Raw genomic sequence first — 20,894 nt, forward strand, 5'->3', positions numbered from 1 at the left:
ATGTTTCCACCTAATTAATATTGCCCACGTGACCCGTCAAGTTGCCCGTGCCTTGTATGTCCCCGTCGCGGCGCTCTAGCGATCATAAATTTGACACCAGACCGGATAAAATTAAAATTTAACAATCGGGTAGTTACCATACCCGACCCGACTCGTTAGCAAGCACAGCGATCACGTGCGACGCTCGCGCACGAGTCCCTCTGCTTTCTTCCTTCCCAAGCCAAAATCAGTCCCCTCTTTTTTCTCCCGAAAGATAAAAATTCATCTCTTTCATCAGAATTAGGGTTTCGCTCCCCGCTCCGAGATCTCTAGGGTTTTTTCCAAGTCCTCGCTTCGAATCATGATTCTCGACACCAGCGGCCTCGAATCGCCCTCCCTCCGCCCTTCCGTATTCGACGATCTCAGCTCCGATCTCTCCGCTCCTCCATCCTTCGATCTCCCCGTTTGTGCTGACGTGAGCTCCAATCAACTGAAAACTCTGCAGTAAATTCTGCATACTGTTGTTTTAATCAGTTTTTTTTTGGTGGTTTTTTTGGGTTCAGTTCGATGGGTTCCAGAAGAAAGCGGTTCAAATGGTGAAGCCGGCGAAAGGAACGACGACGCTGGCGTTTATTTTCAAGGAGGGAGTCATCGTGGCTGCTGATTCTAGGGCTAGCATGGGGGGATACATCTGTAAGCTTTATGAGTTCTCATGGAAATAAATTTCTTTTTTATTTTTACTGGTTTGTGAATGTCACCGTAGCTTATATTCAAGAAAATGCAATTTTAGTTTATTGAATTGATAGATCAAGCAACAGGAACACTTTGATTCAACTGAAGAACTCATCAATGTTAAGCAAGAACAACTGCGGACAAAAGTGGGGCAAGTGTCACTAAAAACTAGATAAAGCCCGAATGATAAAAATTAAGTTAGGAAGAAGAGGAATAGGAATAAGGACTGCATTTTTTTTCTCTCAACATACTGAAACCGTAAGTAAGCCCTTGTAGTCAGGTTGGGTTGGGCGATGCAAAGTGGGGTGGGGGGCAGAAACCGGGTCAGCTACGATGTAGGGGTAGGCGTGCATCAGTGCATTTGATTATAAGTTGGTTGGACTGAGGTACTTCATACTTGTAATGGGGATTCTATACTTATTTTATGGCATGGTGATGGTCTTTACTGAAGACTTTGCACAGAAAAGAAAGGAAGAAACTTAGAAGTAGACTGAATTGTAGAGCTATAGGTACTTTATTTTACGTATTAGAACATAATAGAATTTCCTACATAATAGGATCTCATAGAGTCCTGAATTTAATGTTTTGCATGTCTTGTGTTTAGACAAAAGAGGGTTAAATAGTCATTTGGTTAGGATCTTATGTTTAGGAATGGTTAACATGGTTGTTGTCATTGTTTATTTATGTTGTTCACCTTCTTCCTGTATAAACTCGATTTTTTAATACCTTTTTCACGCACTGGCATCCTTGTTTATCTGTATGCTTTTATTGCTTGTGTTAAACCTTGCATCAGATGTTTTACGGAGCACCCTGAATATGATGTTATTTCACTCTGTTTATTTTGCGTAACAAATGTGATTGTGGCGTGAAGGTGATGTGTGCTCAAATATTATAATAATTTCTATTGAACTTTGAATTGTAAATCCTAAAAAATATTGAATGGATGAAACTGATACTAAATTTTGAGCGTGATAAATCTCCACGATTCAAATTTGGAATTAGGATGCATTGAGTTGATGATCCTTGCCAGGATGCTTTTGGATGCAATGTACCTTATTAGAGAGAAGGCCTACCGTGCTGCTTTGTTCTATCTACATAATAATTTGGTTGCTAGATTCCTATTATAATTTAAAGAACAGGTATTTCATTCCATCTTCGCAAATGATGTTCAAGAATTGTCTGTTGCTTGAGAAAAATTGGTGGCCATGAGACACCCTTGCAATCTTGTGGAGGATACCGAGATTAGTACCTCTGATGCCCCTGATTGGATCAGGTTTTCTAATAATGCTTCATGAGCTATAGAAGATGCAATAAGCTATTGTTATTATGTTAAAACTATGGAAACGTTAGCTGTCATGTGCAAATAATCTTGCGCTTGGAGATTATATGAAATGGTAGTGAGAATCTCTAGGTGTGGGGTGCGGCATTAGATATTAACCTTTGACTAGCACTGAAAACTGTGGTCAACACGAGCTTGTAGTTGTAAATTAGCATATGCAATTTTATGTTTTTTAACACACTGATTATATTTCAGATCCATGACATATTTCTGATGACACAAGTTTCTGTATGTTGAGCTTTTGATAGTTTGTTAATCATGGTGAGTGTAGGCAGATTCTCGACAGTATTTTCACTGATGTCTAAAATTATCCAAACAATCTGTTTCAGAAAACAGCAAGTAGATATAGGGAAGAAAGGGGTAATCAGCTATAATCAGTATTGCGATGTATCTTTGGAAAAAAGGGGAAATGCAAACTTCAATATAGTTTATCATTCAGAGGGTGGGAAGATATAGATTTCCAAAACAAGAAACAAAGTTCTCTCATTTATTTTTACATGCCTGGTGCATTCCAAATCCACAGGAAGAGCTTCCTCATTCCTCACTGAATAGTGGATTTAGGCAAATTCAGGAACTGAGAATCATGAAATTCAAATTTCTTGCGACTGAACTGGCCCGGTAGCCAACTCGGATTAGATACCATCTTTTATGCTGGAAGATACCTTGAAACAGATTGCTTGTTGTACCGATGACAAAAATACAATTTATTCACGTAGCTTCAATCTCTATAATGCTCTTGCTGTAGTATCTCTTTATCTGACTGTCTCAATTATAGCTCCTCCCTCTTTGTGCAGCTTCTCAGTCCGTAAAGAAAATCATTGAGATAAATCCTTACATGATTGGCACGATGGCTGGAGGTGCTGCAGATTGTCAATTCTGGCACAGAAATCTTGGTATCAAGGTAAGGTTTAAAATTCACATTTTAATTCTAATAATGAGCTTTTCAGGTGTCACTGCCTGTAGAAATATAGTGAATATAGAAAAATCAATTTAGAAATATAGTGAATATAGAAAAATCAAATTTTTTATCGTTAGTGCTCTGATTCTTGTCTTCTCTAGTGCCGACTACATGAATTGGCCAACAAACGGAGGATTTCAGTTACTGGTGCTTCAAAACTTTTGGCTAATATTCTTTATTCATATCGTGGAATGGGCCTTTCAGTAGGGACTATGATTGCAGGATGGGATGAAACGGTAATAATGCACATAGCTGTAAAATAACTTTTTATTCCATTCATTCTTCCATTTGTGTGATTTAATATCTTCTTTGCATGTTAGGGTCCTGGATTATACTACGTGGACAGTGAAGGAGGAAGGCTTAAAGGGAACAGATTTTCTGTGGGATCAGGGTCACCGTATGCTTATGGAGTGCTGGATAAGGGGTAATTATTTGTTAATAAGTTACTATTTTACCTATCATGATTCAACATCTTATGTGATTTTGTTCTCATTGTAAATAAAAATTACTCTACCAGGTATCGGTATGACATGTCAGTTAAGGAAGCCCAAGAGTTGGCTCGCAGAGCTATTTATCATGCAACATTTAGAGATGGAGCTAGTGGTGGAGTTGTCAGCGGTATGTTCGTTTCTTATCAAAATGAAGTTACCAATATTATTCTGTTAAATCTTTTTGTAACGAATTTGTGTTCATGTGATGAGAGTAACTTTGGGGTTGAATTGAGTGAAGTACTTCGTATTCTGATCCATGTTCCACCTTATCATTTAGGATAAGACTCTTGCTGGGTTTTTTGTCATTGCAAATGTGTAAATCTTTTATCAAAAAATATGTACGGGTTCTTTTCGTAGCACACAATGTTTAAATGATCATGATTCTCTTGTTACTAGACTACTAGTCACTTCGGCATACAATTGTATGCTACAGTAATTAGACTGTAAGATGACATCGTATACAGTAGCCTAGGTTCAACTCATCACTTTTAGTTTTAATTGACAAAAAAGAGAGATAAAGTTATGGCTGCATAAAAATAGTCCAGGTTTCCATGAAAAGTACACCCAAATTGTCGGGGCATGTTAAAATATAAAATTGACCTTTTTTAGATATTAGTCTCTCAAAATTTCAATAATTTTGTATTAGTCCCTCAATATTTGAAATTGCTCATCAGTCCATTAAAAGCTAAAAGGGATCTTGCAATTTGATACCTGAATGACCAAAACACTCCTCAGGTTATTCCCCCCCAAAACTAGGGGTGCACAAAAATATCCGTATCTAAGGAAATATTCGTATACGTTAGGCTATGGATACAGTTACTAAAATCTATAACTGATGGGATATGGTTACACAGTGAAATATCTGGATTTGTAACCTAAATATTCGAAAACATATTGGTCACGCTTTTGCAACAGTTTTAATCCTTAGATTAATGGATTTGAGGTTAATTTTGATGACCAAGACATCTAATCTTAGGTTTTCAGATATAAAGAACATATTAATGAATTCTCTTGCATCATGAATTGTATATATTTTTTTAATATTATCTAGTTTTCTCATATCCGTTTTGTATCCGCATGCATATCTGCTTATATATCCGCATGTATATCCGTTTTCGATTTTAGCGTATATGTTTATGAATTTTTCTTACCGAGACATATCTACATCTGTATTTGTGATTGGTAAGTGGATATAGATATTGTAAGTATCATGTATCCGAGCCGTATTTTGACCGAATGCATCCCTACCCAAAAGCCCTCTGTATCAAAAAAACGTTGGCCGAAGGATATTATGGTCATTAAGGAACCAATTGTAAGATCCCTTATGATTTGGGAGACGTATGAGAAATTTCAAAGATTTGAGGATCTGATATGGAATTATTGAAGATTTGAAAGACTAGTATCTAAAGAGTTTTCTCCTAGAAGGCGCGTTACAAATAGGGTTATCATATAGAAACCGCATTTGAATGTCAATTTACACATAAACCGTCTTTAAAGTGGGTTTGTGTTGCAATCGACCACCTCTCACTCAAATTTTCACTAAAAAAACCAAAAATAACCTTAAAAGTTTCACGTTTAAGGTACATGACTTGTATCCTAATTAGACCTAAACATTAACAAAATGAGTCGTTTGCCTTGAATGTGAGTTTTTAAGGTATTTTTGTGTTCTCATTGGAAAACATTGATCGGGAGGTGGTTGATTGCAATACAAACCCATTTTAAAGGTGGTTTGTGTATAATTGACACTCAAATGTGATTTTTGTAGCATGACCCTATTTTAAAGGTGGTTTCTAAACTATAAATTTATAGCTTTCAACACCCACCATGAATTCGGGTTATTGATGCATTCTTACCATGATATTTATTGTGTTCGCAGTCTACCATGTCAGCTCTAAAGGCTGGGAAAAGCTATCTGGGGACGATGTGGGCGAGCTGCACTATCAGTATTATCCTGTTGTTCCAACCCCTGTGGAGCACGAAATGACTGATGCTCCTGCAGCTTGAGAGGCTCTCTTCGATAATTACAGTTTCGGGAGATTTTATGCAACTCAAGATCTCTAGTCATCTTTCTGTTGAATTCTGCCGCTGTTTCCATCTGTTCAGGCTAAAACTTTGTATCTGTCATCAGATTTGAAAGTGTTTTCTAACGTTTGAATGACATATTATGTCCTTTGCTTTTGTTTTAGCAATAGAGTTGCCGGGTTACTAAGCTAGAAGCAAATGTTATGGATCTGGTTTACGCGTCTTTCACAACTTTGTAGTTGTTCATAATTTCCCTGCTGCATCTTGCAAAAGTGATTTCAGTAAGAAGACCAAAAAGCAATTAGCTAACACATCTGTAAGTGGTTGGCTTTGAATCATGGAATCCTTGTATCTCCTCAGATTTTAAGCAGCTACAGCTTCTGTTGAAAATATTTTAGGTGTGCGTTGAAGAGTTGGACTTGGTTAATCAGATTAAAAAGAAACTATTTTAAAATAAAATAATTAGAACACATAATAATACATGCTCTATTCAATCACAAAATATAAATGCATGTACGTTTAAAGTTGGTTATAAAGAAAACAAAAAAATTTCTCATGCAATTGCATAACAAAATATTGGTTGCTTCGTAAAATGTAATTCAAGGGTTTAAAACTTTGTAGAAATGACCATCATCATATTTATAATCCAATCTGTGACAACATTTTTCCTTTCATTTACATGCTACCCCTCAAATTTAATCGCTTGACTACTTTCTCGAACATCCAACATCTAGTTTAGATTAGATGATAAGGGGGGAAGAGACAGTTTCCTTTGGGAAGAGGAAGTTAATAAGCTAATTAATTCAATTAATTATTCTAACACATCATACACATAATCTTGCCACCTCAGCACCACATGGGATTAGTACGGAAGTCATACAAGTAGTATAGTTATCATTTCTCTTATTCCAAACGATCGATCTATTTGTTAATTTACTTCCTGTCACAATCTCGAAATGGTTAATTAGGGGCTACGTTTCAAATGTCTTAGTGTCTTTTTTTGTCTTTTTTGTTGCCCTTTTTCTTTTTTACTTGAAAGTTCTCAGTGCATTGTCTGTTCATGTAGTCCTTCGAATTCATAATACGAGTAGAAACACCCCTATCTTTGGCATAGTTTGTTGTTGCATCAACGTCTAGGTGTCGCAACAACATCCAACCATACAAGATAATTCAAATTTTAATGTAGTTGAAACAACACAGGTTCCAACTACACCAAACCAAACACACCCTAAGCTGAATTAGACCCCTTTATCAAAAGTATATTGTCAAAAGCACGCCCGCTTTTGCTCATGTGCCTTTTATCTCATCTCCCCGAATAAACGTAGTTCTGATAGGATTTCTACTCAATTTGAAGAAGCAAATCACCTAGCTTTTATAATTATACTCTAGTACAGCATGTCATTTTTCACTTCTTTAGACAACTTGTAGAATATAGAATATTACATTTTTTTTATCGCGGCAAATAATCATCCATGTATAACAAATAAATAAAAAACCAAGTAAACACATGCTGATCAAGATTTGCTCAACTTCTGTCCTCAAAAGCTTCATGCTGTTTGTGCAACCCTCTTGTACACCTGTTAAAGCCTCAAATCTGTGAAGTGAAGGACATGTCAACATACCCCAATGTTTGTGGTAGTCTCTGAGAATCACCTAATGTTTATTTCAACCCTGTTGAGTTCAAATCAACAAGGCAAGGCTTAGAGCATGGAGAGAAAGCAATATTAATTTTTTTAACGATTAATTAATGAACATTCTTACAGTTTGGACTGTGTTCTGCCAAGAGGAACCTGCAGTGCATCATAATGTCCATATCCATGGTAGAGTACTCGGATCGGGTTATCTGCGCCGTACTCCTGACCATACTCCGATATAATCCTAAGGCCATCAGAGCCTTCTTTGTACATGTAGACGGTGATCGGCGCCCTATAAATAATAATGTGTTTCATGAAAAAATTAACATGGAGAATGTCAGGGAAGAATAAGACGATGGGGTTATTTCCATCTTAGTCCGTCAAATCTTTCATATTTTCGGATTAGCGCCCATATCGTTGGAATCGCGAATAGGTACCCCAGGTCGTATTAAGTACTTTGAAATTGATCCCTCCATAACAAAAGTCATCCCATCTGTTAACCATCGTTGGGTTAGTGCTTAACCGTGGATGTGTAAATTAGCAAACCACCCCTTGTTAAAGAACCGTTGGGGGTAGATACAGTGTTTAAATTGGGTTGGGTTCGGGTTTTATTGAAACGGGTTGGGGTGTGTAAAAGGACATTAGTTAAATGGGTATGGATTGGGTCCAACTATTCACACTCCCAAACAGTAACTTTGGGGGTGTGTGAGGACTAAATTGCCCTTCTCCCACCGGACAGCCAATCCTTTTTTTGTGGGCATTTTCGGCAATCCAACTCCCAAAATTACTGTTTGGAAGTGGATATAGCAAACATGGTATGGATTTGGGTTTATATTAAAAGAAATATAACTGACATTCCACCCCGAAACAATTTAGGCTGAAGGAATATTTTTCCTACAAATTTGAAAGGCATATGATTTGGGGACTTACAAATAGCAATTTCAATGATTTGGGGGATTAACATCATAATAAAAAAACATTTGAGGGACTAATATTGAAAAAGCCCTGAAAAGAAAGATGAAAGAAGAAAAGATTATCCTTGTGCTCACTTGAGAACATGAGAACACATGAGCAGCTCAGGCTCTCCACCCCAAACATGAGGCTTCCTCATTTGCGTGATGTATTCATTAAAATCACCCTCGAGAAACCTGCAATCGAAATAAATCCTCGAGGTCAGAATTGCATGATTAGGATACAATTAAAACTGGGATGCCATAATATTGATCAGTTGATGAATGGATTTTTTTCCCCACTTTTTTTGGAATATCTTTCGTAGTAAAATTGAGAACAAGTTGACACCATTTCTTATCAATCTCGTAGTTCTATTGAAATGCAAACCCTGTGCAAACTTTTTAAGATATTAAAAGGGTTAATTGCGGATAGATCCCCTATACTGTTGCCAAATTGAACTTAATCCTATAGTTCTATTGTTGTAGATAGACCCCCCAGAAAGAGTTGTATTGCTGCAGATGGAACCCTAAGTGAAAGTCTATTGTTGCAGATAGACAACCTGAAAAAGGGTCTGAACAATTTCACGGTGATATCCAAAAGTTTTATCGTTATATTAAGTTTATCTTTTTGGGCTGTATGGTAAAAAAAAAAAAATCAAATTACTCTTATCATTATCTCTCTCTCTCTCTCTCTCTCTCTCTATATATACCCCGGCCGAGTCGACTAATCAAACACTCCACTCGACAACCCATTGGCCGACACCTTGCGAGGACAACTCGAAAGGCAATACTTCTCGACCACCAGATGAATAGAAAGACGACGAAACGCCTTGAGCCTCAAGCCCCTCCTGTGCACTGATGACCAATCATCTCTCCATAAATGCCATTAAATGCATTATGTGTGCCATCATTCATCTGTCTCCAATAGTATTTATGACACATTGGACCACGTCGGCACCGCACCTCATATCACTTCGCATTAAACCGAAGTGACCTCTCCTCCACTCCTCAGCCGATACCTGTAAAGATGAAGCTGACTTCACCGCCAGCCCATGCTCGGCCAAAGTTACCATCCTACCCTCCTTCTACTACTACAAAAGGAGATACTATTTTCTATTACAGGGTAAACTTTTTCCACCATTCTCTGAACTTAAGAACTGCTACAGTTTCTTTTACTTCTCCACACAAGGCACCCACTGACTTGATCATCAGAGGAACAACCGGGGAATCACACCCCGCCCTCTTATGATCTATTACTTGTGTAAGGAAGTACATATTACCCTTAGAGGACATCCGTCAACACATTTAATCTCCTTTCATTTAACTGTATGATTCCATACATCAACAGTTTGGCACCCACCGTGGGGCCATCTTTCTTATTCAAAGAAAATCATGTCTGACTCTGGGCACATGCCTGATCAACTTATCCTTGGAGATCCACAGTCAAACTACGTCACACAGGCTCAGCTTGAGGGAATCCACCCAACGGATCACTCAAGCCTTCTAGCAGCAGTTCGCTGCTTTCACTGATAATCTCCTCCAGCGGATTGCTCCTCCCCAGTTCGCTCACTTTGCTACCCCTCCGCCATTAGAGGACCAGCCTTCAGCGACTCACCCTCTTGACAGGGCCTAGCTAAAGGCTCCCCCGCCTCTGCATGCTGCCATACTGGACAGCAGAGAAGCTGCGTCGAGCACACGTATCCTCCTCCGTGCTAGCCGATTCGCCAAGTTGATCCTCAACACTGCAGCCCTCCATACCCTGAGGTGACTGGGGAAAGTTCTAGCCCCGATCGCGATGGAAGGGAGCACACCACCATGGGAGCTCGGCAAGATCCCCAGCATCATCACGCCTCCCAGGGCCCCTCAGCTACCTATGTGGCCTCCGGCTAGGGGTGCCAAACCGTATCCGTATCCGAGGAAATATCCGTAACCGTATCCGTTAGGATACGAATATGGTTACTCAAATCTATTACCGATAGGATATGGTTGCGGACATGGTTTTATAGCGAAATATCCGTATCCGTATCCGAAAAAATCCGAATACATATTGGTATCACTCTTACGATAGTTTCGATTCTTAGATTTTGGATTTGTGGTTAATTTTGATGATCAAGATGTCTAATCTTAGCTTTTCAATCATAATGAACATATTAACGAACTCTTTTTGTATCACATGACTATATTTTTCTGAATATTATCTAGTTTTCTCATATCCTTTTTGTATCCGCATGCATATCCGTTTATATATCCGCATATATATCCGTAACCGTATCTGATTTTGGCGGATATGGATATGAATTTTTCTTACCGACGTATATCCGTATCCGTATCCGTATCCGAGATGGGTAAGCGGATATGGATATGGTAAGTGTCATATCCGAGCCGTATCCGCTCCGTTAACACCCCTACCTCCGGCTATGATCAGACTTACCGACTAATAGCCGAAGCCATTGGGAGGAACACTCCTCTCACCGGAAAAATCATGAATGCCGCCTGTGAGAAGTTTAAGATGCCTTAAGTAGAGAAGTACAAGAGTGAGGGAGACCCTACGGAGCATGACCAGAATTATTATGATATGATGAGCATGTTGTAGATGTTCGAGGCCATTATTTACAGGTGTTTTCCCATCACTTTATTGAGAAGTGCCAAACTCTGGTAGAACTCCCTGGAGAAAAAAAAAATCCATCGGTAGCTTTGAGCAGCTTAACCAGAAGTTTGTGCACTACTTACTGGATGACACTAAGAAAAAGTTTCCTACCCCACGTGCTCATTCAGATGTGGCGGGAACTTGGAGAGAGACTCTGAAGTAACTTCAAGAGGTTCTAAGTAAAGCGGCTAGAGGTCGACGACCCAGGGAGCACAGTCGCTATGTCAACAATTGTAGTTAGCCTAGCAAATAATGAGTTGGCTGACTCACTCGCCAAGAAGCGATGCTCTACCTATGAGCAACTGATGTCCAAGACTCATAGGTACATGGACACGGAAGATGCCCGAGCCTACAAAAATACTACCCGAGCAATAGAAGCGCAGTGGTAGCAATGACAACACCAGCAACCCTAACAATATGACAATGGTTCTAGCTTCAACAACTCATGTTGCACCAACCGTACTATTGATATCTCCAGCAGCCCTGAGGACCTAGCCGGTATGGGAATCAGCTAGGGATCTCCTTCCGAGACCCGAGTCGACAAGTCGTCCTCCCAAAGTCGATTCTCGTCCAAACCGATTCGATAGGAGGGACTGAAGGAGGGAGCAGGCACCAAGACCAGCCCTCACTGTCCTCAACACCTCTCTCACCAATGCCCTCTACATGTTCCAGAAGGAGGTGTACCTTAACACGGCTCCCCCAAGATGAGATCGGACCCTCAGAGTCAGAAAACCCAAAAATATTGTCGGTATCACCGAGACCACGACCACTACCTCACAAATGATTGTCCTCTGGAGGGTCATCAAGGATTTGATCCAGAGAGGGTTTCTGAAGAAGCTCGTCTCCCAGCAAGACAGGAGAGAAGGCGCCGGTGGGGAAGCCCATAGAAGGTCTCGCTCTCGGTCGCCTCGCCCCCAACTATAGCCTAAAAATCGATCCCCTGAACCCAGTCATAAGGGGGTCATCAAAAGCATTAGCGATGGTCCCACTGTGGGAGGACCGTCCAACAACGCTCGTAAGAGATATACTAAGCGAGTGTTGAGGGTGAACATGTGTCACAAGAAGACAAGAGCTGAAAAGCACATATCCTTCAGTGATGCTGACTTGAACGACATAGAGACATCCAATGGCGACCCTATTGTCATCATGGCCAACATCGATAGCTTCCAAGTCAAGAGGATCATGGTCGACACAGGGAGCTCGGTCGACGTTCTCTACATCAATGCCTTCAATCAGATGGGCATTGATAAGTCCTGATTGTACCCATGTCGGGGGTGGATCATCAATTTTACGGGGCATGCACTCCAACCCGAAGGGATGATCACGCCCCTCCTGACGGTCGGAGAGTACCCCACTGTTTTGGTCCAATTTGTGGTGATGGACCTCAGATCTGCCAACAATGTCATACTTGGTAGAACCACCCTAACTCCTGCGAGTTGTCCCTTCCACATACCATAAAATGATGAAGTTCCTAATCCCGAACGGGGTCAACATTGCCAGGAGCAATCAAAGGGAGGTCAGATCATGATGTCTGCTCTCGACAAAGGGCAAGGGAGTGCAAGAGACCCTCCCCATCGAGAAGGCATGCCTCCAAATGGAAAAGGCGCTAGAGCAGGAAGGGACGACGCTAGTAGAAGAGCTACAGGAGATACTGATCGACCGAGAAGGTTTGAACAAGGTCAAGATCGGATCCGCTCTCGCCGAGCCCTAGTGAAGAGAGATGATTGTGTTCTTGTTAGCAAACACGGATGTATTCACCTGTGGTCCAAAAGACATGCCCAGGATCCCTCCCGAAGTGATGAGCCATGAGCTCACAGTCGATCGACAAACTAAGTTGGTTCGACAGAAGAGGCAACATATTGACCCAGAGAGGCAGAATGCAGCCGTAGAAGAAGTCGATCGGCTACTAAGAGCTGGTTTTATTTGGGAAGTGCAATATCCCGAATGACTGTCCAATGTGGTGCTGGTGAAGAAGACTCTTAACAAATGGAGGATATGTGTAGACTTCATCGATCTCAATAAGGTCTGTCCAAAAGATGGCTACCCCCTTCCCCGGATCGACCAGCTTGTTGACGAAAGCACAGGACTTTTTGAACTGCTCAGCTTCATGGATGCCTTCTTTGGCTACAATCAGATTCGCATGGCGGAACATGATCAAGAGAAGACTTCATTTATTACAGACTAAGGGACGTATTGTTATAAGGTGATGTAATTCGGTCTCAAGAATGCTGGCACTACCTACCAATGGCTTGTCAGCAAGATCTTCACGCACTAGATTAGCCAAAACGTGGAAGCCTACATAGACGACATCCTGGTAAAGTTGAAACGGTCATCGACCCACATAGCCGACCTTGATGAGACGTTCTCTATTCTTTAGCGCTATCACATGAAGCTCAACCCGGTCAAGTGCGCCTCCGGGGTTCAATCGGGGAAATTCCTTGGGTTCATGATCACCCAGAGAGGCATTGAGATCAACCCGGAGAAGATAGTCGTCATAGAGCAGCTACCTGAGCCCGGCACATTAAAGGACATCCAGAGGTTGAATGGAAAGATAGCCGCACTGGGTCACTTCCTCTCCAAACTAACCAAGAGGAGCCTCCCTTTTCTCAAAATTTTGAGAGGAAACAAAGAGCTGAAGGAGAGCAAGAGCTCGATGGCAGAATGCAGCGCGGCCTTTAGAGACCTCAAGACCTACTTGAGCACCAAGCTGTTGCTGAGTCAATCCAAAGAAGGAGAGACCCTGTATCTATACTTAGCCGTTTCTCCCAAAGCCGTCAGCTCACACCTGGTTAGTGAGGAGGATAACACTCAGAAGCCTGTACATTACGTCTGCCCAATGATGTCAAGAACTCATATGCAAGAAAGACTACAAGTAGTAGATGCAAATTAGTGGTACAAGAAGGTAATAGACACAAAAGATACAAATAAAGTTGTCTCTGTTGTCTCACCATTCTGTGTCTTCTCGTCTTCTGATAAATTCTTCAGCAACCTGTCATAATAAACGTAATACGTGTGCCCGTAAGTTATGGGTACATAGAATCATTCATAGTGACACCAATGGAAAAGCCAGAGTAATGGAGTTTGAAAGGAAGATCTAAAATTGGTAAATTTCATTAAAAGTACCATAAGCCTTTTTATCAGAAAAACCTACATGAATTTTTTTTTTCCACTGTACTTTCCCGCCTGACCGTCTGGGTAAGTTTTCATATGTTTTGCATGTCAGATATTTTTGGGCACTTTGGCTCTCATGTACTTTAGCTAACTTCTAATTTCTATAATACCCTCTCCCTCTCTCTAACTTTCAACTAGCTTACTCCTTTTATCCAAGCCATTACCACCACCGGCAACAATTTTCAACAGTTCACAGTATTTGTCTAGTTTTGGAAGTTCATGGCAGTTTTCTCTAATAATAATAATAATAATAATAATAATAAAGTTTACTTGTTTTTCTCCTAAATAGACAATACCCATGAAAAGAGAAGTTCATTTCATAGACAAATGATACAAATCACTTGCATTAAGTGACATAGCTATATCTTGTGGCTTGACCTGACCTGACTATCCTGGCATCAAAGTACAATTTAAGGAGAGGTAAAGTTGAATACTTTCTCTCTCAACTCGTCTGCCAGTAGTTTCTGAAGGCTCTCGCTTGGAGACGGTTTACCTGCTCTCAATTGGGCACCATGAGCCACTGATCTAAATAAGCATCTTCCATCCCCAGGAATTCCTGGAACAAGATTACATCACTATCTGATTCAATAATAATAAAGTCGAGCTAGAAAAGAACTAAAATGACAGTAAAAATTGCAAGCTACACTGTAAAATTTGTGGGTGGGAAATCTTTACGAGCCTACATGGACAATATACTTGACCAAAAGGATTTTCTACTTCTTTCTTAGTCATTGTAACAAAATAATGTTTCTCCAATGGAAATATACTCAACAGATAGTGTGTTCTCCTCCTGAGGCATCTACGGCAACAATGAAGCATGTTTAAGTCTTGGTGAATTGCTAAGTTAAGGTTAGTCGTGATAAGAGCGTGTAAGTAAGGAACCTAAAAAGACTCGCACTCAAAAGCTAGTTGTACGTTAAAGGAAGTTAAGGAGGGATTTATAAGATCCATAATTGACTCCCTTAGTCGATGGATCCTAATATACCACCATGCACGCTTCCATGGTCTCGTTGCCTATACAGATCAGTTTGTAGTAACCTTTTCCCACTCTAACATAGCAATCCTGTCATTACCATGTTGGCTTTGCACTAGACTAGTCCCGCGTAACCACTGCAATGCCCGCGTAACCGTTCATGTCGCTCCCTTGCAACCTGAAGGGTGGGATTGATCCTGATACCATTTTTAAAGGACCTAGAAGAGCTCACCCCTAAACAACAACTGTTCATTGAAGGAGCCAAAATCCTTGTAAGTATACTATTGACTCCTGGTTTAGTGAATGTTGAGGAATCTAGATGCTTCATAAATCATAAATGACAGAATATAAAATTATAACCCTCTTAACCCTCATCATCACACCGAAGTATTGGTGCAGTGACAAGGATCTTGGACATGATACTAGAGCAATCCAGATTTGAATTTTACTATCCAAGAATTTCTAAAGAGAATTATGAACAAAAAACAACTCTTTGAGTTTTGGTGGGGTGGTAGGGATTGAGCAACCTAGATTCAAATCTTGTTGGCCACATATTTATAAAGAGAATTTAAAAGACTACGGAGTTATGTTGTAGTCTGTAGTGTTACAGACTATACCATTAAACACATAATTAACTCCTCATTAGTCAATATGGAACTAAATGTCCTCTAACAGAGCCATATGGATCGGCAATTATCGTATATCAGTTGAGAGAATTAGCTTCCATCGATCTGACGCGTAAATTCACTTTGAAACCTATGTTTTCGAATGAAACTCAAGAAGCTCCCAGTTGCAAGTCCAAGCTACTTCAAGCTCCCAGGCTCCATTCTAAACATTAGTCTAAGAAATCTTAGTCCCGATCCAAAAACAAGAAATCAGCTTAATTTCAGTAACGAAACTCAATCCAAACGGAAATGTTTATAAGAAGTTTGATAAACTTCATGTTGGTTAAGAAGGCATGTCATGTGACTCTGACACATTGTTTGTTAAGAGCATTTCAGGGATTTAAATAAAAATTTATCAATAAATATGTCAAGATAGTTGACTGCTATTCAATTAGTACTGTCACCCTTTTTTCCTGTTAAAAAAAAAAACCCACAAGATTATAAAGTGTTATATATATAGCTTTCGAATGATTGCCCCTCCCTTTTATAATTTAAAATCATTTAAAAAAAAGTGTACATATACGTTGGCGAAATTTGTGTAAATAACCACAAAAGATTATACACAGCAAGAAACAGATAAATAAATATCACTTACCTACACCCTTTTCCATTGAAACAAAACTAAACAGTGGGTCATCAACAAAACCCCAAGCCAAAATATGGGTATATATAAATAAATAAACAAATATTATAAAAAGAGGAGAAGAATTGAAGAGAGAGAAAGGAATGAAGCAGTGAAGTGAAGGGGAGGACATACTAACGGATCGCATCTAAAACCCCGGAGGCGCAGTGAAGGATCCGAACCCGATAAGGAGAGAGAAGCCATGGGGGGGGAAGGGATTTGAAGAAAGGCCATGATAACGGAATTGGAATCCAATTCCATGCTCCCTGCTGCATTCGGTTGCTTTTTTGTGGCCTGGTACTTTCAGAGTGGGAATAATAATAACTTCCTTAATTCGCCGTATTGACTCTGGAAAAGCTAGTGCGCCAACGGGTCGAATATAAGGTCTTATCGAAGTTAGTGCGCAGACGGGTTGGATGTAGATCATATCATAGTTCTTCATTAAAATCGGATACGGATATAGATATGTATATAGTTCATCGGACACGGATACAGATACGGTTAATGAATATAGTTTGACGATGAGGATCCATATATGGAAATAAAAATGTGCGTACATATCTGTTGAGAGTAAATCCCCAAATAAAAAATAATAATATAAAACCATAAATATTATTAAGATAAAGTATTTAACCTTTTATATCAGTCGATAGAGCGATATATCGGCCAATATTTCATATATTACCTATAAGAGTCATATTTAAAGGTAATTTAGATAGCATTTCATTGATTTTAAATCTCCAATAATTCTACATTATTCTCTTAAAATTTTAAAATTGCTTATAATTTAGGTACTAATATAGAATTATAAAATATTTGAGCTAAATTTAAAAGAATAGTTAATTCTTTGAAAACTCTCTCAAGTATGGGGAATGTCTTAAAAAAACTACTCAACTAATTTAATTTGATAGAGCCTCCTAACTATAGAGGTGTTGTAGATAACCTCTCACAACTTTGGTGCGATTTTAGAAAACACCATTCGACTTAGCATATCTTATAAAAACTCTCATGGTCTTTTACACAACTCTTAACAAACCCCCTTAATGTAAAAGACTTTAGAAAGTGATTTTGTCAAAATACCCTATTAAAGAAAGTCATTTTAGTTAAAAGAAATTTTCAACCGATAATAAAAGGATTACGACCAATTTATAATTCTTTTTACCTCTAAATCTTCATTTTTCTTTCATCTAGCAAAAAACCAAGCTAATTCTTTTATGGTTGATGGATATTTTGGTCCAAGTCAAGTACTTATCACATAATGAATTCGACTTAATGATATTAGTTTTGAGGGGTTAATTGAGAAAAGTTTATAGTGTTAAATCAAAATTTTAAAAAGATGAGATAGATTAACTATAACACCCCAAATTTGACGAACAAACATTTACTCATTTCAAGTAGTGGGTTAACATTTTCCCCCTAGTTGAGGGGAAGTTTTCTAAAATTAACCCTTAAACAAAGCACAATTTAAGACACATGTGACATCAATCTTATAAGAGTGAATTTTATAGCAAATCTATCAGTATCTCTGAAAATCTTTTGCTACAAAATTCACAGAGAGAAATTTAATCTTTATTTGGGATGACTATGTGATCCTTATGGTTCTCCTTATCTTTTATGATTTGTAATAAATTATTTAACAAAATAAATTAAGTTGTTCATTCAATATGTCTCACCTTTATGAAACATACAGTTTGGATATGAGTGTTATTAGATTCTTTTAATTCTTTAGCTTAAATTTTTGGATATTTTTTAATATTGGATAGATCTATATTATTTTGTTAAAATACAATTCATATATGTACAAAATATGTTTAAATCATTCTCAAATTATATTTTATAGTTTTCTAAAATTAGAGTGTAATCGTTTTGACAAACAAATTAATTAGTTGAGAAGATGTAGGAAGATTATAATATCAGTTTTTGAAATTGATCACATAATTTATATTTTCTTTCTTGATTGAATTTGCACATTCTAACTTTGAAAATTTTATAAAAAAAGTTTTTAAATATCTATAATACTCGGTTGCCAAATAATAGAAAGTAAGTAGACAATAGGCGCGAGTGATTTCTTTATAATTAAACAAAATCCTCTATGACTAGATAAATCTATCATTTTACGTTGATGAATTCAAGATTTATTTTTTCATTAATAATAATAGTTTTTTAGATATTGGTGCTTAAATCATTAATATTTTAAAATTAGAATTCTAAATCATTAAATTGTTCTTAGATCATTAATATTTTAAGACTTTAAACCTCACTGATTATGTGTAAGGTAAAGTGTTGAAACCAACAAGATTTTATATATTAAAATATCTGAAACTTTTTAATATATTATGATAATCATAAATATTTTTGCAACTATGTTATAATAAATACATAAACTAAAAATTAACAATTATAATATTTGACCATGTGCATTGCACGTGCATTCCACCTAGTAACTCAAAAATATCACTTCGTGTAGCAACATGTAAGAGGTTGGATAAATTAAACAGTTCTGCAAAATAACTCAACAACATGATTCGTATAGAAAAATACAAGAGAATGGATAGACTATATATCTCCGCGGAATAACTCAGAAACATGACTTGCATAAAGAACCCATTAGTCTCAGTTAAAAAAAGGAGAAAAGATGAATGTCAAATCCGTAGCAGCGGTTTCCTAGGGGAAACATAACGATGTCCGTTGCGCTCAAAAAGTGCAAAATATCTCCTGCTCACTCAAAAGGACATTCTTATACACAATCTCTAATCTCAACCCAAAATTGCATTGTGATGTACAGACAATTTATGCAATTCTTTATGCCGTAAATGTTACACATTACCTGCAAAGACGGGGAACAAAATTCTAAAGAAATAAAATGACTGGTACTCTTAAATTCAGTTTCTTAACTAATGTTGTCCTTGTCACAAGATAAGTCGTTTTTCTACCAATTCTGTAAAGAATCCCAAACTATTATACAAGAAAAATAGAAATTGGAAACGTTTGGGCTGCTGAGAACCAAACTTCCCACCACAGTGCTTCATGAAGTCTTCTTCATAGTCGCTGCCCTCCAAATTTGTCTTCATTATTTTCATAAAATTTTGTTCGTCAAGAGGAAAAGACAACAGTGATAAATCTGCTACGGATGAATCACAGTGGCAATCAGCACCAACAAAAGCCCGTAGAAGTTCCATCATTCCTCGGAAATGGACACGAGTCTGCATCTTTCTCAAAGGGCAATTCTCAGTGCAACAACTTCAGCTATCTTCCATTTCCAGGTGAGTTATCGGAGGATTTACCTCATTACCACCATGTGCAGAGTAGACTTCTAGCTGATCCTCCTATAGGTTACATAACTGTACAAAGAGATCTCAACACCCTGCAGAGAGACCATGAACTTGATATCCCTGTTTCTATACATCAAATATGCCATCAAACCGAACAACAAAGCATCCCACAATCTACAAACCAAGTATGCAGAATGGTATTTCCAAGTCATATTCAAATATCACCATACTGATAATTGAAGTATGAGCAACTTTTCACCGCATATCCCTCGATGCACCAAGTGCCAAGATGTTCTCGCATGCCTTTACCGGTGAAAAATCATAGTTCAAGTTCCAATGGAGGCAGAAGAAAGGGAACCATCTCTCAGCTGCTGTAGTAAAAGTTGCAAAGTTTTCTGCAGGGCGTCTGCAACTAGTCTCAGCCTACCTTGATTAACATCTCCGGCAGAATTCCCATTTGCAAATTCCACTACTCTAATAAGCCTCTGCTTGCATTTCTCCCAGTCCTCAACCCGTGACCAGCAAGCTCTACCTCCATGACTCCCACTCATTTCCAGAAAAGAAATGTTTGTACTATCCCCAAATGAGTATTTAAGCCTCACAGAAACACAATAAGGTAACCAAGCAGCTCCCCCAGCAGCATTTATGTGAGGTATATGAGCGTGGTCAAGGACAAAAGTTAAGGCAAAATCCAATGAATTATGAGCTCGGTCATAATGGATATTACTCCTCGATGCAGATGAGACTTCCGAGTTGTCGTCTCCTGAATGATTCTCAAGGCACAACTCGATTCGAGCTCTTTGGGCTGAGGTTACATCTCCATTATGTGCCTGAGATAATGATTTCTTCCAAGAAATTAGTTTCAGGAATTCTCTGAGGATTGAGATGGGGAGAGTGAGAAGGGTGATGAAAGATGCGACTCTGGAGGCATCGTATGGCTCTGAAGCTACTCGCCGGCTAAAGTAGTCGGAAATCTCGCTGATCTCGGATGAAGTTAGTTCTTCATGAGCGCTGGTTTGGCCTTGCTGTTGCTGAGGATGGAAACGCTTCACACTCAGGACTTGCAGAAGGAGCTGGACTCTGTGAACGCTTACAGCAAATACATAGCTCCTGCAAATGAAAAGAGCAAAATGAGGTCTTTGATGCCTTGTTGAGGAAAGTTATATAGGATATGCAGTTAACACAGAAGGTTTTCAAAGAAAGTAACAAGAGAGTAAATATTATCCACTTTAGCTACTCACTACTCACTCAGGACTTGCAGAAGGAGCTGGACTCTGTGAACGCTTACAGCAAATACATAGCTCCTGCAAATGAAAAGAGCAAAATGAGGTCTTTGATGCCTTGTTGAGGAAAGTTATATAGGATATGCAGTTAACACAGAAGGTTTTCAAAGAAAGTAACAAGAGAGTAAATATTATCCACTTTAGCTACTCACTACT

At 38.7% G+C, this 20,894-nt stretch overlaps 3 protein-coding genes across 6 annotated transcripts in view; 1 reads left to right on the forward strand and 2 right to left on the reverse strand.

The window, feature by feature from the left end:
- Positions 213 to 5,745, forward strand: LOC109825033 (proteasome subunit beta type-5-like). Its single transcript, XM_020391718.1, has 7 exons — positions 213 to 454; positions 543 to 672; positions 2,845 to 2,951; positions 3,110 to 3,244; positions 3,329 to 3,432; positions 3,526 to 3,626; positions 5,376 to 5,745. Exons 1-7 carry the CDS (start codon positions 341 to 343, stop codon positions 5,501 to 5,503), a joined length of 819 nt encoding a protein of 272 aa, XP_020247307.1. The 5' UTR covers positions 213 to 340; the 3' UTR covers positions 5,504 to 5,745.
- On the reverse strand, positions 6,875 to 16,517 carry LOC109825034 (OTU domain-containing protein At3g57810-like). Of its 3 annotated transcripts, none has more exons than XM_020391719.1 (6): positions 16,323 to 16,517; positions 14,358 to 14,479; positions 13,701 to 13,741; positions 8,205 to 8,303; positions 7,283 to 7,447; positions 6,875 to 7,192 (listed from the first exon to the last, which is right to left on the reverse strand). In XM_020391719.1, exons 1-6 carry the CDS (start codon positions 16,456 to 16,458, stop codon positions 7,171 to 7,173), a joined length of 585 nt encoding a protein of 194 aa, XP_020247308.1. In that variant the 5' UTR covers positions 16,459 to 16,517; the 3' UTR covers positions 6,875 to 7,170. The 3 variants fall into 3 exon arrangements, with proteins under 3 accessions (XP_020247308.1, XP_020247310.1, XP_020247309.1); XM_020391721.1 differs by having other exon boundaries at positions 16,319 to 16,409; XM_020391720.1 differs by lacking the exon at positions 16,323 to 16,517 and adding an exon at positions 16,157 to 16,253.
- LOC109825482 (mediator of RNA polymerase II transcription subunit 14) overlaps positions 18,935 to 20,894 on the reverse strand; it is a 33,549-nt gene continuing 31,589 nt past the window's right edge. Inside the window, exon 8 of one of the 2 annotated variants that reach the window (XM_020392340.1) lies at positions 18,935 to 20,565. In XM_020392340.1, coding sequence (XP_020247929.1) covers positions 19,782 to 20,565 — 784 coding nt within the window. In that variant the 3' untranslated portion in view covers positions 18,935 to 19,781. The remainder of the gene's footprint in view (positions 20,566 to 20,894) is intronic. The other variant, XM_020392341.1, reaches the window with a different exon arrangement.

Source organism: Asparagus officinalis, chromosome 10, assembly GCF_001876935.1.
Source record: "Asparagus officinalis chromosome 10, Aspof.V1, whole genome shotgun sequence".
Lineage (NCBI taxonomy): Eukaryota > Viridiplantae > Streptophyta > Magnoliopsida > Asparagales > Asparagaceae > Asparagus > Asparagus officinalis.

What these genes read in the sequence shown, in the direction of transcription:
- LOC109825033 (XM_020391718.1), top strand. Translation starts at nt 341, where the DNA reads ATGATTCTCGACACCAGCGGCCTCGAATCGCCCTCCCTCCGCCCTTCC. An exon ending in TTGCAGGATGGGATGAAACG is followed by an intron (nt 3,245 to 3,328) that starts GTAATAATGCAC and finishes TTTGCATGTTAG; the next exon opens with GGTCCTGGATTATACTACGT. An exon ending in TATGGAGTGCTGGATAAGGG is followed by an intron (nt 3,433 to 3,525) that starts GTAATTATTTGT and finishes TTACTCTACCAG; the next exon opens with GTATCGGTATGACATGTCAG.
- LOC109825034 (XM_020391719.1), bottom strand. Translation starts at nt 16,458, where the DNA reads ATGCAGCAGGGAGCATGGAATTGGATTCCAATTCCGTTATCATGGCCT. An exon ending in AGACGAGAAGACACAGAATG is followed by an intron (nt 8,304 to 13,700) that starts GTGAGACAACAG and finishes TTTCGATTGCAG; the next exon opens with GTTTCTCGAGGGTGATTTTA. An exon ending in ATGTGTTCTCATGTTCTCAA is followed by an intron (nt 7,448 to 8,204) that starts GTGAGCACAAGG and finishes TATTATTTATAG; the next exon opens with GGCGCCGATCACCGTCTACA.